At 38.7% G+C, this 17,099-nt stretch overlaps 1 protein-coding gene across 1 annotated transcript in view; it reads left to right on the top strand.

The window, feature by feature from the left end:
• Positions 1 to 17,099, top strand: part of ADCY7 (adenylate cyclase 7) — a 29,911-nt gene that overhangs the window by 9,817 nt on the left and 2,995 nt on the right. The window contains exons 7-19 of the mRNA XM_010192421.1: positions 386 to 513; positions 746 to 904; positions 4,311 to 4,443; positions 5,751 to 5,936; positions 6,808 to 6,851; positions 7,682 to 7,762; positions 8,802 to 8,874; positions 9,659 to 9,756; positions 10,486 to 10,570; positions 11,580 to 11,717; positions 14,637 to 14,806; positions 16,013 to 16,094; positions 16,643 to 16,798. Coding sequence (XP_010190723.1) covers positions 386 to 513; positions 746 to 904; positions 4,311 to 4,443; positions 5,751 to 5,936; positions 6,808 to 6,851; positions 7,682 to 7,762; positions 8,802 to 8,874; positions 9,659 to 9,756; positions 10,486 to 10,570; positions 11,580 to 11,717; positions 14,637 to 14,806; positions 16,013 to 16,094; positions 16,643 to 16,798 — 1,533 coding nt within the window. The remainder of the gene's footprint in view (positions 1 to 385; positions 514 to 745; positions 905 to 4,310; positions 4,444 to 5,750; positions 5,937 to 6,807; positions 6,852 to 7,681; positions 7,763 to 8,801; positions 8,875 to 9,658; positions 9,757 to 10,485; positions 10,571 to 11,579; positions 11,718 to 14,636; positions 14,807 to 16,012; positions 16,095 to 16,642; positions 16,799 to 17,099) is intronic.

Here is a 17,099-nt window from a genome sequence, read left to right as displayed (position 1 = left end):
AGGTGAACAAACTGCTTATAATTCAGGTGTTAATAAAGCCAAAGTTTAAAAGATAAATCAGTACATTTCATCCTTTTAGATGCTAAATTCTGTGATAGTTCTGGTTTTATTTATAGTTTCCTAATTGCAAACAGTTCCAAGAATAAAGTCAGAAACGAGTAAGATTATTTAATTTCAGAAATGCTTGAAGTGGTCATTTCTGTTACCCACCAGTGAGCAATGGCCAGGCATTTGGATGCAGGAAAGGAGAAGTAAGATTTGCTTCAGCAAGGATTGAATGAAGCCTGACTTTCCCAAAATGATACAGACAAGTCCTAGTTTTAGTGGCATTAGCCTACTTGTAGTGCACTTTTTCCTGTTAAATATGTTTGCCATAATTTCACAGGAGAATGAATGCATGAGAATAAAAATCCTGGGAGACTGTTACTACTGTGTCTCAGGCCTACCTGTGTCCTTGCCGGTTCATGCCAGGAACTGTGTCAAAATGGGACTCGACATGTGTGAAGCAATAAAGTAAGTATAGCACAGAAGACCTTTTAATATACCCAGGCTATGAAGATACTGAATAAAGTAATTATTAGTTTTCTTGTCAACATTCAGAATTTATTTATTAGCTGTAGTTGGATAGTTATGAATCAGGTCATAAATCTGTCTCTTGTCTTTGCAATCATTAACGGATCTGCAGGAGTAGGAGAGAAAATCAAAAGTGTAATTTATGCTGTGATACCTTCCACTCCCTCCGCAGGCAGGTGAGAGAAGCCACAGGAGTGGATATCAACATGAGGGTTGGTATTCACTCTGGGAACGTGCTGTGCGGTGTGATCGGCCTCCGGAAGTGGCAGTATGACGTCTGGTCGCACGATGTGTCCTTAGCAAACCGCATGGAGTCTGCAGGCGTACCTGGGTGAGGATCTTCCCTGCTGGTGCTGATTCAGTCTGGCATCATGGTTTTCGTAGTCCTGGTTTATGAGTCTGGAATTTGTAACTGTGCCATGACACAAATCCTCATAGTGGGCTGATGAAAATAGGACAAATGTGTACTTACCAGAGCTATGAAATGTTGATATTTTCTCATTCTGTTTTCAGTGAGCTATAAAATTCTATTCTTAGGCAAGTGAGTGCTGTTTGACCTTCCCTTCATTGGACAAACCTGTGCATCTTCAGCAGTCCACTACGTTGACTTAGTTAATTTGTGCTGTGCACAAGGCTAATACTGCATTTGTAAGTTTAGCTAAAGAATGGATACGCTACTTATCTTGACAAGGCAAAGCTGTATACTTACTTACTGTTTCTGTTAATATATTGATCAGTCCCACTTGATTTATATTAGCTATATATTCACCACCACCGCCCCCCAAGAAAACACAGCTCAGAAATAAGGGTGCAGCCTGATGAAGAGCATCCAAGCAAGGAGAGTTTAGAGCTGTTGGTTGTTGGGTCCATAGGAGGGCCCTGAAGATGATCAGAGGGCTGGAGCACCTCCTCTATGAAGACAGGCTGAGAGGGTTGGGGCTGTTCAGCATAGAGAAGAGAAGGCCCTGGGAGGACCTTATTGCAGGCTTCCAGTTCCTGAAGGGCTCCTACAGGAAAGCTGGGGAGGGACTTTTTACAAGGGCTGGTAGCGACAGAAGAAGGGGGAATGGTTTTAAACTGGAAGAGAGGAGATTTAGACTGGATATTAGGAGGAAATTCTTTACTGTGAGGGTGGTGAGACACTGGCACAGATTGCCCAGGGAAGCTGTGGATGTCCCCTCCCTGGAAGTGTTCAAGGCCAGGTTGGACAGGGCTTTGAGCAGCCTGGGCTGGTGGGAGATGTCCCTGCCCAAGGCAGGGGGGTTGGCCTGGGGAGCTTTAAGGTCCCTTCCAACCCAAACTATTCTATGATTTGAATGTCAAATTATTTTCTTGCATTGGTGACTGAAACAGAAAGAGAACTGATTGGAGCTTGGTTAACAGTTACAATACCATCCAGGCTGTGTGTTGACTCAGCATGAATTCAAAAGAATATACGGCGTTATAAAGTTTCTTTTGTTGGTAAAGCAAACAACATGACTCTGAATATGGCATGAAAACATTTTTCTTAGTTGTGTTTAGGACCGTTGCCAAATGTTGAGAACTGATTATTTAATTACGTTCTTCATGCTTATATTTGATAATCTGTTAAAAAAAAAAGCTGGTTTAGATTGGCTTGCTGATTCTGAAGCATGACACTTAATACTTCCTGTATCTATACGTGTCTAGCACTCGCTTATCGGATATTTCAAAACTAGCCAGAGGAAGGCTTCAGTTCGTGGAAGACTGAGACTTACAGGGAGGATGGGTTTCTATTTGTTATGCAAATACTATGTTACATTTGTTTCTCCTTCTGCAGAAAAGTGATGTTTCTGGGATTACCCATGCCAGTGTTAGATAGTTCTGCTCCTTTGGAAGCAGAAGTTTTGTCATTAGGAACAGTCTGACGTTTTAATTTAAAATATGAAGGATGTATGTTTTGGGTTTCTGTAAATGAAGGCATTCTAAAGACTTTCAAAAGGATGCAGGAAAACTTCTGGCTTTATAAATATTTTATTTCCATTGACAGAGTATCCTTGTTCATCTTCTTCCTGATTTTAAAAATTATTTGCATTCATAACAACGTCATACACTTGTAAAGCAGAAAGGACTAGCATAAAACCAAAATTAAAAACACATTTATGACCAATTCTCGCTGGTATGTGTGTGCCTGCAAGATCGGAATACGTTATTCTCAGGCTTGTTAATCTGGGAACTAGAGTGCAGCACGTTAGGTACTCTGTGCTAGCATAGTGAGGGCAGTAGTGCGTGTTACAGCTTGCCTTCGGGAGGCAGCTTTAGCAGTAGCAGCGTCTGGTTGTGTGCTGATCCTGGAATCCAGTGAGCATTAGTAACTGCTGCAGAATCATCGGCGTAGTAATTTAAATGGAAAATCTGAATGTGTGGCAGTGTGTGACTGGGGAAGAGGAAGCTTGGTAAACTGGTGGATAATGAGCAAATCCTTTTGAGGTAAGTGAAAACCCACAGAAGACTTGCTGCAGTACATGACTGTTTTAAGGCTCAGGTAATACAGACGTAACGAATATGCCTCGGTCCTTATGGCAGAAAATTGTGCTTCAAAGCAAGCTTTAAAATTTCAGATCTGAAGGTTTGCCTCAATTACAAAAATGCATAATCAAGGTAACAATTAAAAAAAGAGTTTTTGAGACACTTACCAGTAAACAACTAAAAACATGTGTCCTCTGCATTCCAAAACTCTTACCTTTGGGCCCCAAAAGGATTGAGGAATTTTTTTATTCGTCCTCGTGAGAAGCCACAGCCAGTGGTCTCTGGCTCTTGGCTTAATCCTCTTTAGGCAAACCTACACGCAGCATCAGGAAGGAGAGGCGAGTGGAACGGTGATCCCCTTGCTCTCTGCAGTGAGACAGGAGTGTTGTGCACTGTCACCTCCCACTCTGGAAATGTTCTGTTCCCAGCTCTCTGCTGAGGGATTGTAGGACTGACAGCACAGCGTTTAACCCCTCTGTGCCAAAGAGAAGTAAGAAAAGCTGTGGGAAGATGAACAATGAGAAAAGAGAATATAAGAAATGCTCCTTTATGAACACACTAGAGTCTCTTGTTGATAAATTCTATGGAAAGATATTACTTGTAATTTATATAAAAATATGCAATTTGGGATACTGAATTAAATTATGTTTAAGGGAAAGTGTGACGAGCTACAGTGAAATCCTAGATCTTTCCCTTTAGAAGTGAGTTACTGCTGTTGCTGTGTCATGCTCTGTTTAGAGTCAGAGAAGACACTTTCAGAATTATCCTCCTAGCTGACAAGAAAACCTTTTTTTTTTTTTCTTCCCAGACTCTGTAGCCACATCTTCCTCTCCTCATGCATTTCCAGCATGAGACAGCCCTCACTTGTGTTTTATTTGTGAGCTTTCCCTGCAGCTCTTGCCATCTGAAATGGCCTGCCTATGAGTCTGTCTGTCGTGTCAGTCATTGGGTCTCCTTTGATTGCTTTTCATAGATGTCTCTGCTTATTTCAGTTTTAATTTTATACTGATAGCATCTCATTCTGGGAAGTGTTTTTCAGCATACTTGCTATGAAAGATGTGCGACAAAGAATTGCAGTAAAGGGTTGCAAATACAGTTTTCAAGTACTGGCAAGACTTTGCAGTTGGCTGCCAAAGCACAAGATAGCTGAAAAGCAGATATGTCAGCAGTAGCCATTGAAATGTAAATTAAATGCTTAATGTGACCTTTCTGTAAGTGTTTGGGCCTCTTGTTCTTTCTCCCCTTCTCAGCCGTGTACACATCACTGAAGCAACATTAAATCACCTAGGAAAAGCTTATGAAGTAGAGGAAGGGAATGGACACCTGAGGGATCCTTACCTTGAATCCATGAATATCAAAACCTACTTAGTGGTTGATCCAAGGGTATGTGTATGTTTTTAAACATGTCTATTCAAATATATGCGTAAGTTTTAAGTACATAGGTGTCTGTGGTGCACCTTTTTAATTCAGGAATGGAATTAAAGCATGGCACGAGTGATCCGAGTAGCTTGGGTTTGGGACTTAAGATCTGAAAGCACGTCCTACTGTTCTATGATGGGACTGTTAACTTGAAGGTAATAAGTGTTATGCTGAAACCTCTTATGGAGGTCCACATAGAGTGAAAATACAGATCTGATTATGTATTTGCGTGAAGTCTCTCACAAATCCAGGTCAAAAGGTGAGATGAAGTCATGAAAGAATACCTATACAATGTGGCCACTTTCAGATAAGATATTCCCTGTAAAATGGCTTCTGACATCATTTTCCTCACTATCTTAGATGTGAAATTTGCCCTTTCTTTCCAGGTGTAAAGTTGTTTTTTTGCAGCCATTGGTTGCCCTGTTAGAGCCTGGTAACTGCAAACACTTGGAGTATTGCTATTTTGAATTGGCTTGTGGTTGATGAGTAAAAGATTTCAAAAAATAAAGAAGGAAAATCACAAACTTCTTTCCTTCGGGATCTTTACAGAAAGGAACAGTATAGAGCCACTTATAATTAGCAAGAACTCAATTGTATTTTTGTTGCATGCTTTATGTGCTCAACACTGCAACCTCCCCACGTGTACACAGCACATACTCTCAGAATGACGATCTAAACCTATTAAAATGATTCCTGCTCACTTGAAGATATCTGTGAAATGTTAGAGAATAACGAGTCATTGCTGTATCAGTTTATTCTGACCTTTTAGCTTCCTCTTAAGACCCACAAGGGTATCGCTGTGCACCCTGCGTATACTGCCTGACTCTTAACCTGTGATGTAGGGATATAATCTAATGCCGAGTCTGTAATTTGTGGGATCTTCTCCCAGCTACTGTTTTGTTACGCCTTGGTTCAGGAATTGGAAATTGTTTTCCCCTGCTGTTGTGCTGACTCTGAGGAAATTGTATCTGTTTCTAAGATCCTGCGATCTCTCGCATAATCGTAAACAGGAATTTTGAATCTTGCAGTGTTACAAGTGAAGGCTTGTAAAGTCAGCTGAAGCAAATTCATTATGTCATGATTTACTTTAGTTCACATTAATTAAATGAGATAAAGGAATTGAGGTTGGCTGACTCATTGCTGACATATGCTTTAGTCCTACTAAATAGCTTGATTTTTATAGTGCTAAACTACTCCAAGTACATTGAGCTTCATTTCTTTGTAATTTGTATAATTTTCTGTTTTCTAAATGAGTGTGTTTTTTCTGTTAGTCCAAACAGCGCCTATCAAATAATCATCTTCCTAAAACAAGAGTTAATGATGGATTGAAGATGCGAGCATCCGTTCGGATGACCCGATATTTAGAGTCCTGGGGAGCAGCCAGGCCCTTTGCCCACCTGAACCACAGAGAAAGTGTGAGCAGTGACTCTTCAAGTTCACAGGGAAGGCGAAGAAAGGTGAGGTTTGAAGTAATGCTGGTCAGCCTACAACTGCAAACGCTCTATGGTGTGAAACTTGAAATCTGACGTGGGTTTTATGGCTGAATTTCTGCTACTGCTCTTGGTAACAGACCTAAGAAAGTATCTGTGCAGCAACTATTCCTGTCACAACACTGTTCAAACTCTGCTTAATCTCTAGCACGCTACTCATAGTAAACCTTCAAAGTAAAACTATCCTTTTTTTTCCGTTATATTTTTCCATCTTGCGGTCCTGCTTGCTACAGGTAGTTTTGGAGAAAAGATAATTTATTCCAGCCTCCCGATGCATTCAACATTGACTTAAAATGTATAGAAAATAAACAGTCTCTCCACATGCTCTGCCTGCAACAGGATTTTATCAGTAAAGAATTGTTAAGATTAAGAATTCTTCAGATTTGAAAATTTAAGGAAACTCATTTTTCCTTCCATCTGTCTTTCTTGAAAGCTGAAAGGAGGAGATGTGCATGCTTTTAGGTCTGCTCCTGGAGGCACAGCAAAATGTGCTACAGTATCTGTAGACAGCTGTAGTGAGTTTTCAATTAAGTATCCATCCATTCAGGTCTGTGGAAGTGGTTTCCAGTCTACTTGCCTCTGCTGATATTTCAGTGTGTGGAGAAAAATAACTGGGAAGATCTGTTCAATTATTTTCTAACTTTTTTTTTAATCAGAAAATGCTTATGTGCAAAAGCAGAAAACATTGCTGAAAAGGTTTGATTTTGTAGGCTTTTATTTGAGAATAGTTCTTGATTTTTATTTGTGAATAAAAATGTTTTTGACAGCTTCCTCAAGTTTATTTTCAGTAGCTGTTTGCCATTAACTGTGTAACTTCTCAATTCCTTATTTGATTTAGGAAATACCTTTGTGTTCCACTGGGCGCCAGAGAACTTCTGATAGGTTTGTCAAGTACTTTTTTTTTAAACAAAAATGTGATCCTGTGCTCCTTTTGCAGTTCCATGTGGTGTAAGCATGGGATCTTTTGTTGATTAATCACTATGTGTATGGTATTCCTGGATTAGAATGTCAAGGTAAATCGTTGGCCTTTAAAAGGCTCCTCGATGGATGTTTTTAATTGTTAGCAGACTCTAAAAGGAGCTCCCCTGTCCCCTTCATCGTACTGGCTCCCCCGTCAGTCAGGCTGCGTTCTGCTTCATGGGCTGTAGCAGGATGGAGGAGAGGAGGGAAGTGAGAAAAGAACAGTGGGAAACAAATGAAAACACCTCATATATTGTATACATGGATGGATTGTAACTGCTTGTGCTACCTCAGCTTTTAGTTTTCTTACAGATGCTAGGTTTGCTTGTAAATGTTATGTACAAAATAAATACAGTTTAACATAATGTTATAAGTAAATATATATTATATTTTACTAGATATGTCTTTGATTAGTAGTACTAATGTATGCCATTGTAGTGTAATAAAATACTGGCACTGTATGTAGAAATGGCTTACAATGGTACCTGTACCACTGAGTTAACTAAAGAGATGATTTTCACTTGTGAAACGTTCTCTCAGTTTATCAGAGTACTGTCCTGAAAAATGTATCATTTGAGTAACCAGAGAAACACTTAGTAAAGTGCTTATGGGTGTGTACGTTCGTCAGCTCGGAGCATTCCTGTTTAACTTCTCCCTGGTAGCTTTCCCCACTTGAGTACTGAGGAAGCACGGCCCTCTGTAGCCATTGCTTCTGAACTGTGTTTGTGACATGGACTTCATTTTGTTCTCAGAAATTCATCTCAGAAGGGAAGGATAGAGGAAGATATTTATGATGAAATGATGTCAACGATTGAGGGTCTCAGTTCAACTAAGTATGCAATTTTAATTTTTCTTCATCTTTGAGAATAATCAGCATTCTCAATTTTAAGTCTAGATATGAAATTTACTTCTCAAAAATGAAAAGTTACCGGAATTTTGTCTTGCCTTTTTTTGGTCTTCATTTTTTACTTATTTTAGTTTCTTTTTGGTTTTTAATTTGAATATGATGAGAGTATTACTGCGTCGTTGTAGCAAGAAGCCAGTAGTTAGTCTGTCTGTTCAATGTAGTGTAGCACTATGAAGATCAAAATTATTGCTTGTTTCTTATGACTCTGCAGTAACGAGCTGAACTGCAGTGTTGGATGTGTAGGAAGTGAATGTTGGTGTTCTGTTTATTAAAATAAGAAGTGTTAGGAAATGGGGTGCAGTCCTGAACAAAGCCCATGTATAAAATCAAAACACGGTTTTGGGGGTAATAATTTAGTTGTAGTGCCTGGTTCACTGAAGGTAAATGGTCTGTCAGTAGCAGGTGGTGCATTTGCATTATATTTTGCATTTATAGATATTTATATATCTATATTTGCATTTCAAAGTGGACAAACACAGGCAATGTTGGTGGTGGTTGTGTTTAGTTTTTTTAAATACAGTATTTAGATTCCTGTTGAATGTAAAACAGTGAATTTGAGAAGAAAAACGCTTTCGTCTAAATTATAGCAAGGCTGTTACCACTGTGCCTCAGCTACTCCTGATAGGGGCCTGATATTATTTACGGGAAGTTTCTGGAGGCTGTGAGCCATCTCTGACATCTGCTATTGTACTTCCCCTTTTTAAGCCTCGGGGAAGGTCTGGGGTTGCGTTTCACGTGTAAGTGGCAGCCGCTGCTGTCTGGAGAGCGTTCTGGGCCTGTCAGCTATGTAGAAATGTGACCGCTCAGGGTGTGCTGTGAAAGTAAAGACCTCACAGAACTGCCGAATGTGTGTAAAGCAGTGCCGCTCTCCCCCCCGTGCCCTGGGGCATCTCGATTACGATGCTTTTGCTTGCTCTCCTTGGTCTGTTGCTCGTGTTTTGTAACTGGTGTCTCTCTGAATGCAGTCCGTGGTGTGGCAAGTCTGATGGCTTCTGTGGACTTTCACTGATCTTTAAAGAACCCGGTCTTGAAAAAGAGGTTGGTAAGAGCAAAATAATCCGTTTGGGTCTTTGATTTGCACTTCCCAGCAGCATGAGGATGTATCAGAAACTCAGTTTTCCTTCTGAAACTGGATTCTGGAGGTGACTGCACATCCAAAGAGATTTTTGGTAGTTAATGGAAAGTGGACGACATGATTTGCTCGAGTTGGTCATTCTTCCTTGATAATGTTAATTCTGTAGATTCAAGGAGATTGCCTCTAATCTGTGGTAAAATTCTTGCTAAAAGGGAGTTACTAGAAGTTTGGCAACTCTGCTACATGAAAAACTTCTCTCAAAAGTAAGGAAATTTAAAAAAAAGTATTTCTGCATCCATAATGAAAATACTTTGCTCTCTGTGGTTTTTTTCATTGCAAGTGTAATACTGTTGTTTGTTAGGTGCAGTGTACTTTGAATAACTGTTCTTTAATTTCCTGTGCTCTGGTGTACTGTATGGAGTTACTGGGGTGTGTATGTATAGCTATACACAGATTTACTTCTGTGCGTGTCTCATAAGGGTTTTGAATACGTGCATCATTGAAGTGCTTATTTACACACTTAGTGGATTTCTCACTAGGTTTGAAATGATGCTTTGGACTGGGCTATTTTTCTTGACAGATGTTCAAGTGACTTTTATTTGGTGGTTTTCTTTTGTTCTCTTTTATTTCTGTGCATGCTTTTAGTAGTACAGTGTACATTTGCATGTATGTGTCATCACAAAAATGTAACAGAGTTTAAAAAAACCCCTCGCATTCTCCTTAAGTTTATTATGATCTGTGTTTCAGTATCGCACCATTCCTATTCTAAAACTGAAGAGTTACTTCGCATGTGCCAGTTTCGTGTTCCTCTGTATATTTCTGATACAGATGTTTATAATGCCAAAGTAAGTGTATTTTAATAATTTATAATTCAAATTAACCAACAGCTAAAGTGAACGCCATGTACATAGAACTCTTTCACGTCTTCTGGAGTTCCTGAGGGTGTACGTTTAATAAACATATACCTCTTAGGACTAATTTACCTCTTACTGAAGGAGTGCATTCCTGTTGTTGGGGTAAGAGCCTACATATCGCTCTGAAAATAAAATAGAAAGATTTCTTTAATATTGTGTTTGCTCAGTACACACAGGGAGATCATCAGTTAAGTGAGAAATACTATTTTATAAGAATAGTTGGCCGCAAGCACATTGAGTGAGCAACAGAAACAGGATTGGATGATTAAAATGTGCTCAGTGATCTTTCTGCCTGTAGAGATACAGGGAGGGAGCTTTGTGCTTCTCATTCCTCTGCCAAAGCAGATGTTGGATAATTCTGAAGTTTATGGCATATTAGTGTTTTATGGCTGTTGGAGTGCAGTTTCCATGTAGTTTGTGTGAGGTAGTGGTTCAGGCTGTCAATGAGGAGTAGAATATCTTAAAGTAGCATTTGTGCAACAGAGCAACAATAACCTGTGCAATGTTATGGCCATCCAGTGCTATTAGAAGAAAAACTATTTAAATTTAGAGAAGCACTGTTAGCAAACATTAGTCTGTTTGGGTATTTTTTGTTTGGTGGTTTTTGGTTGTTTTTTTTCATTTATCACCGGTTTGTTTAATGCTTTCTCTTCTGTTTAGAACTGCAAAACTAGGAATTTCCTTTGGCATTGTTGCAGTCATCATTGTCCTCATTTTGTTTGTGTGCTTTGCTGAGAAATGTATGGTAAGTAGTTTGTTTTGTTTTGTTTTGTTTTTTAAATAATGTTTCCTGTTTTCAAAAGTGGGTGGATGTAATTCAGCAAGTTGGTCCAGCATTTAGGATGATGAATTAAGCTGTTCATTTCAGTTGGAGTTACAGGACTCTTGAACCTCAGGTTATCAGAAAATCTGCCTGAAACAGATTTTCATGTCTGAAAGTTCTCACTGTAATTCAGAATTATTTGGGTGCCAGAATAGATCGGTAGGAGGGAAGAGGAGGATATTAACACTTGCTGAGTGAGGTTGGGTTTTTAACATTTATTTTTCTCCTTAATAGTAATTTTGGTTGCAAATCCTGATATTTTCTATACTGGAAACAATATTACAATCACAATAAGTTTGAATGCAAGATTTCATAGTTTTCATAATCATTTATAGAGCCCTATGAACTTTATAAATATATGAATAATTTATTGGCAACACTTTCATAGCTGTTAAAATTCCAAATTCACTGTTTCATCGTGACATAGAGATAGCCCGTAGTGACAGAGTTCAGTGATACAAAAATAATAATAAAAAATCCTTCTCCATTCCAAGAACCGTCTGGAGACAGGGGTGGGAGAGGGAAAGGAATTGAGAGGTACTTACGCTCATCAAAGCTGTGCTGTGCCAGACCCAGGGTGAAGGAGCTCTGCAACTAAAACGTACAACATAGGTTGTCACTGTATTTTTTCTAATATTTCTGTAGGACTTTCAATCAGATCATAATTTTGTAGCTTTTAAAGAAGAAATTCAGCAAATCTTAGCACCCAGTCCGTTTGGAATAAGGAAGCATTTTCCCTGCTTTTGGTTGTGGAAAGGCATGAGGCATTTATTCTGAATTTAATCTGAATGCTTAGAGTCAGAGTTCTGGATTAGGATCCCAGTGAAGACTCTTGGCTCTCTCCTGTGGTGAAAATTTTAAATTTAGAAAGATTTCTTCCCATGCATCAAAGTGTTATCCATGTTACTGACACAAACAAATTCGTTTACAGAGGTGCTGCTCAGAACAGTGGCCTTTCCTGCGCCCTCTTTGTGCTATCTCAGAAAAGGTGGAAACGATGCCTTTACTTAGGCTTCCTTTAGCAGTCATCACTATAGGTGCCTTGCTGACTATAGCCATATTTAATTTGGTAAGTAACTGCGTTATCTTTTTTCTGTGAACTTATTGTAACAGCCACATTTTAAGTAACTTCCTGTATTCTTTTCCTAGTACCTTGCTTTTTGCTGCTTTCCTAATGTCGATTCGCAACATGGGTGGATTTACACAAGGATAACACATGATGCCGTGTAAAAGGATTGAAAGTAAAAATTCCCAGTTTGCAGAACTACAAGTTCATGTGATAGACTTGAGTTCTATTTTACATCACCTTTAATTGCTTTTAAGATAGCATTCATAGTTACTGTTGATTGTAACCATCATCACTAAGAGTGTCTTCCTTTTTTTTGATGTGGGTTTAAATGTATGGCTGCAGTGGGTAGAAGTTTTGGGCAGTTTACTGTACTATTTGCAGTAGTTCATAATAATAATGCAGATGGGAAAGGGGAGAATATAGCTTGACTCTCCGAAAACCAAAGACATGACAGGTAGTTACTGCTAAACTAAGGTGTAAATGGACTCAGTCTTTTAACTTTAGTTGGAGTACTGTGTTGCACCTGGGGTAGGTATATTTTAAATAGAACCCTTTGGAGTAACCTCATGCTCAAGACCACTCTGCTGTGTTTTGTTTTGTTTTTAATCAAGCTTTATGTGACATGCCATGTTGACAGTGAAACCTCTCTGATAGCTAGCTACGAAAAGGGAAGTCCTTCTGATCCCGTGTGCTTGGTCTGCCACTCTTCTGATTCCACGGGGAGTTTATTCTGAAAGCTGTACTGCAGAAAATGCTTGGCTTTCTTTTGTAGGGCTCTTTTTCTGCTGGCTTAGGTCCTTGAATTGCCTCACAGTGGTGTCATGTGAACACCACCAGAGACAGCCTGAAGGAAAACAGGAACAGCAGCGGTGAAACGGGGGGGTGAGTCAGCGCCGCAGGTTTGTGGCAGTTAGCTGTTAGATCAGCATAGCCATAGTGTGAAACTCTATCCCAAAGAAAAAACTAAGTAACTACTTAGCAATTTTAACCTTCTTTCTCCTTGTGTGTGCGTATATGTTTAATAAAACTGTTTGGGATATCATTATATTTAAACACTTATATTGCAATAGCACTGAAAGGGCAACCAGATCAGGATTTGTTGTATAATATATGAAGGAAAAAAAACCTTAAAATTACCTGCTAACAAGGTTGTTTTGTTGTTTTCTTTTGTTTTGTTTTTCTGTTCTCCCCAATAAATAAGGCTACTGAAAAAAACAAACCTGCAAACTTTACTGGATCAAATGACCTGTGTGCTACCACCTATGTGAGTACTCTCTTAATTTCTAAGATTAAAATGAAATGAGTCTTGGATGGTGTGTGTAATGTGGGTGAATGACAACATTTTGATATCTTTTGATAAAGATAGAACTTTTAAATCATTGAACAGAAAGATTTACTCTGCCACAAGGCAGTTCTAAGGGTAGTTTCTAGCATTAACTTTGTCTCTACTGTGCATCTTTTAGGGACTTCCAAATGTCTGGAGTACTCATGGGTAAAGCTGAAGTCTTGGCTTATTTTGGTTACTCAAGGCCTTTTAAAGGTGTTCTCTAGGATTTCTATAAGAATAGATTCAGCATTTACTAACTACACAAAAGGATTATTTTTGAGGCCTCCATTTTTTTATATCTTTAATTCTAAAGTAGCATTCGATTTTGAGATTATCCAAATGTTTGGGATGCTCCTTTGTCGCCTGGCTGTCCCTCAGACGATGGACATGTTTTTGCACGACGTGCTCAGGCTGTGCGAGGACCCTTTCATTCAAGTCCTTGTGACCAATGTGAAGTGACACACATCTATTGACATTGTACTTACCTGGTAAATTTCTGTTCTTCCATGTCTGTAAATCAGCCTTTTGGAAACACAACTCAATCCTGCGTTGAGGAAACTGTAAGTAGTGAATAAGTGTTACTTTAAAACCCAGATCTCTGAATATTGTGTATATTACTGACAACTGGCAGGTTCTTTTGCTGTATAAAACACAGTTTTTTTAGGTATCCAACAACAGAAATGTTCTTCATAAAATCAAGATTTATTTCAGCTGCTGTTGATGTGCTGAATAAAGTATGGCTTTGCAGTTTTTAGAAATTTCAGGCTTAAAAGGAGACCTAAAACTCTGAGGAAAAAGCAATGAAACAGGATGATAGTTATGTTTGAATCGGAGATGAGAGCTGTATTTGCCAATGTCCCAGGTGTTTTGGTATAGTGAAAGGACTTAAATGGCCAACAGAGCTGTGTCAGTGTTCTCTTTTTCAGAGGTTTGGCTTCAGGGTTGTAATTGTGGTAGATGTGTGCATCTCTGATGTAACGCACCCAGCTGCACCACTGACCTGGGACTGCTCTGGGAGATCTCTCAGTAATTCCTTGGAGTAAAGGCCCTGGCTTGATAATGCTTATCTGCATCGAAGTTCTTAGGAAGGAGCTGTGTCTAGGGTTGGGTGATGGATCGTGGTCTTCATGTGCTACAGCTGTGGGAGATGGGAATGTGGTATCTGCTGAAGGTAACCAAGGAGGAGCACTGTCAGAAATAGGACCAGAATGCTGGAGTTGCTGGTTCAGAGCCTGTTCTCTGGATAATGAACTTACTTTAAGTTAGTCTTGAACTTTAAGTAAATAATTGCTTAAAGTAATAGACTTCAGAAGATAAATTCTCAACACTTCAGTTTTGATCTGACACTGCCTATGTTGCTGTGATGTTTTTAGTTTAAATTTGTTGTCTAGCAAATTCAAAAAGTAAATTAAAGTGTGAAGTGCAGCCTTTTAGTGCAATTAAAAAAAAGTTTTAAGTGTATTTACCAAGTGATTGTTACTTTTGTTTTAATTACAATTACTATGAACTTTGCTAGTGTTTGCTATGGTTTGAAAGTCTTTTATGCATAAAGCCCAAATAATGCAACTGTTCTTTAAATTCTTCTTTTACAGTATTATGCTTACTGCTGCATTTTGGGGTTCATTGCTTGCTCAGTGTTTCTTCAAATGAGCTTCGAACTCAAAGTTCTCCTCCTGTCCGTTGCTGTGACCGTATATCTCGTCATTTTTAATACCCTTCAGCATGGAACCAGGAGCATCTATGACAACAGTACCAGTGCAGTGTAACGTTCCTTATAATTAAAATCATGTTTCATTAAAGGAGGGCTTAGATTTTTGTACACTTACTGGAACACTGAAATATCAAAATAATGCAAGTCAGACATTGTAAACCTTTCTGTAAAGTTAATGACATGGAAATCAGACCATAATCACAGTTCAGTTTTTTTTATAGTGTGTGTTTTCTGAAAAATATGGCTTCTAAGATCTCTGGAAGCTCAGTTTACATTAAAGACTAGGGGACAGACTATTAATCTCATAATAAGGCTGATCTTCTGTTAAACTACAAAGAAAAGCCTTGCTTAGAAATCTGATGCTCAAGCTGTGCTTGTGAGACCTTGCTAGTCAATAGTACAGTGAACTTCATTTATTTACCTCACTAACTGCACGTATTTTGTAAAGTAGCAGCAATTTACCTGATCTAGTTGAAGAAATCATGAAAGTTCTTAAGAGAAATCATACATGGAAGCGTTTTACTGTTCTTTTTTAAGTCTGTTTCTCAGATTCTCAGTTCAGTCTCATAGGTGAAGATTAGGATCAATTTATTTTGCAGAGGTAACTGAGCTGTCAGCACAGCTTAAAAAAACCCCTAAATGAGCTCTTAATCCCAGGCTGCTCATATAATGAGAATTTAGGTTGATGCATTTGTTAGAATTGATAGGTGTAAGATGGACTGATCTTACTGTGAAATCGAGTGGTCTTTCAGATTCGTGTGGAACTAAATACGTGTGTGATTTGATGGCTGTCTTTGCTTTAGCAGTTCAGGTTTTCATTTGTTATCATCTTTCTTTCCACAAATAAGAAAGTTTCTTTTCCTGCTTCAAGGTTCTGTTGGCTGTGTATTTGTGGGGCAGCTAGGGGAGGAAAGATGCAACTCGGTGCAGTGGAAATTAAGGTGGCTCCATTAACATAAGGCCAAGTTTACTCGAACGTCTCACTACAATAGCTACTTAACAAGGTTTCAGCACCCATTTTGTCATGATGGAAATGCAGTTCATGCACTGAACTGTATGGTAATCCCTGCTCATTATTAGGGTAGGACCTATGAGCAGACAGCCACGGGCACAAACCAACAGTGGCACTGGTGGGATGTCTGAACAGAGACACCCTCTTCTGCTGTGCTCTTCTTCCCTTCCCCATCCCTCCCACCTTTCCTTATACAGATTGTCTTAGAGGATAGAGATGACTTTGTATTCCTTGCTTGTTTTCAGGCTTTTCATCAAACAGCCATGGATAATGACTAATTTGTATCTGGTGCTGTTTTACATAACCCTAATTTTACTTGCAAAACAGGTATGTGTTTAAAAAGCAATAGGTTAGTTTTTACTTGCAGCAAGTTGATTTAAATAAAATGCAGAAGTATTGTTCATTGAAATTGTGCACTAAATCAGTATATATTTTTCTCTTCTTAAAATATTTTTGTACTTAGCTGTAGATAATGTACCTGCACGTACAGATAATGCAAAAATTTTTACTGCAAAAGTATTCAACAGTGTTTGTATTGTAGAAGTCAGAACTTTCAAATTCTTCCAGTTTGGCTCTAGCTGTATTTATATGTCAATATTAATCTTAAATCAAGGCAGTGATTCAAGACAAAAGTAATCACCATATTATTAAAATGTCATTTTGGTAAATACACCTGGTGATACCCAAATGGCATTAGTTCATACTGACTGCTTCATATTTTTCTGACCTTCATTCTCAAAGCATATTTTTCATAACTATAGGCTCAAAAGGCCTTGAATAAACTTTATTGCTACTACACTTTTTGAATAAATTGACTAATATTTTTCAGTGAGATATTGTATGGATTTAATTTGTCATATTTGATCCCTTTGCAGATTGACTATTACTGTCGACTGGATTGTCTGTGGAAGAATAAGTTTAAAAAAGAACATGAGCAGTTTGAAACGATGGAGAACGTTAACAGGCTTTTGCTGGAAAATGTACTTCCAGCACACGTCGCTGCCTATTTCATTGGTGAAAAACGAAATGAGGTATGTTTGATCTCTCCTGTGGGAAGGACGGTGAATTGGACTTCTGTGATGTAGGACGTCATGCCAACAAGCACACGGGACTATAAGGTTCTGCACTCTTTGCCACTTGTTTGTATCCCAAGACCTTTGTAAACCCATGAATCTGCTATCCAGACGGCCTCAAAAAAATGCAGACTTTTAGTGTCAGTCTCTGAAACCTGTTTTCAGAATTGGTAGTTCAGCCTGGGGACACAGTTTGAGTTTGGTAAATATTTAATAAGGATTTACTGCTTTCTGAAGACCATGTTTTACCAGAGAAGAT

Source organism: Mesitornis unicolor, unplaced genomic scaffold, assembly GCF_000695765.1.
Source record: "Mesitornis unicolor isolate BGI_N332 unplaced genomic scaffold, ASM69576v1 scaffold20409, whole genome shotgun sequence".
NCBI lineage: Eukaryota > Metazoa > Chordata > Aves > Mesitornithiformes > Mesitornithidae > Mesitornis > Mesitornis unicolor.
The sequence above is the reverse complement of the archived record's forward strand: the minus strand, read 5'-3'. Positions and strand labels throughout refer to the sequence as shown.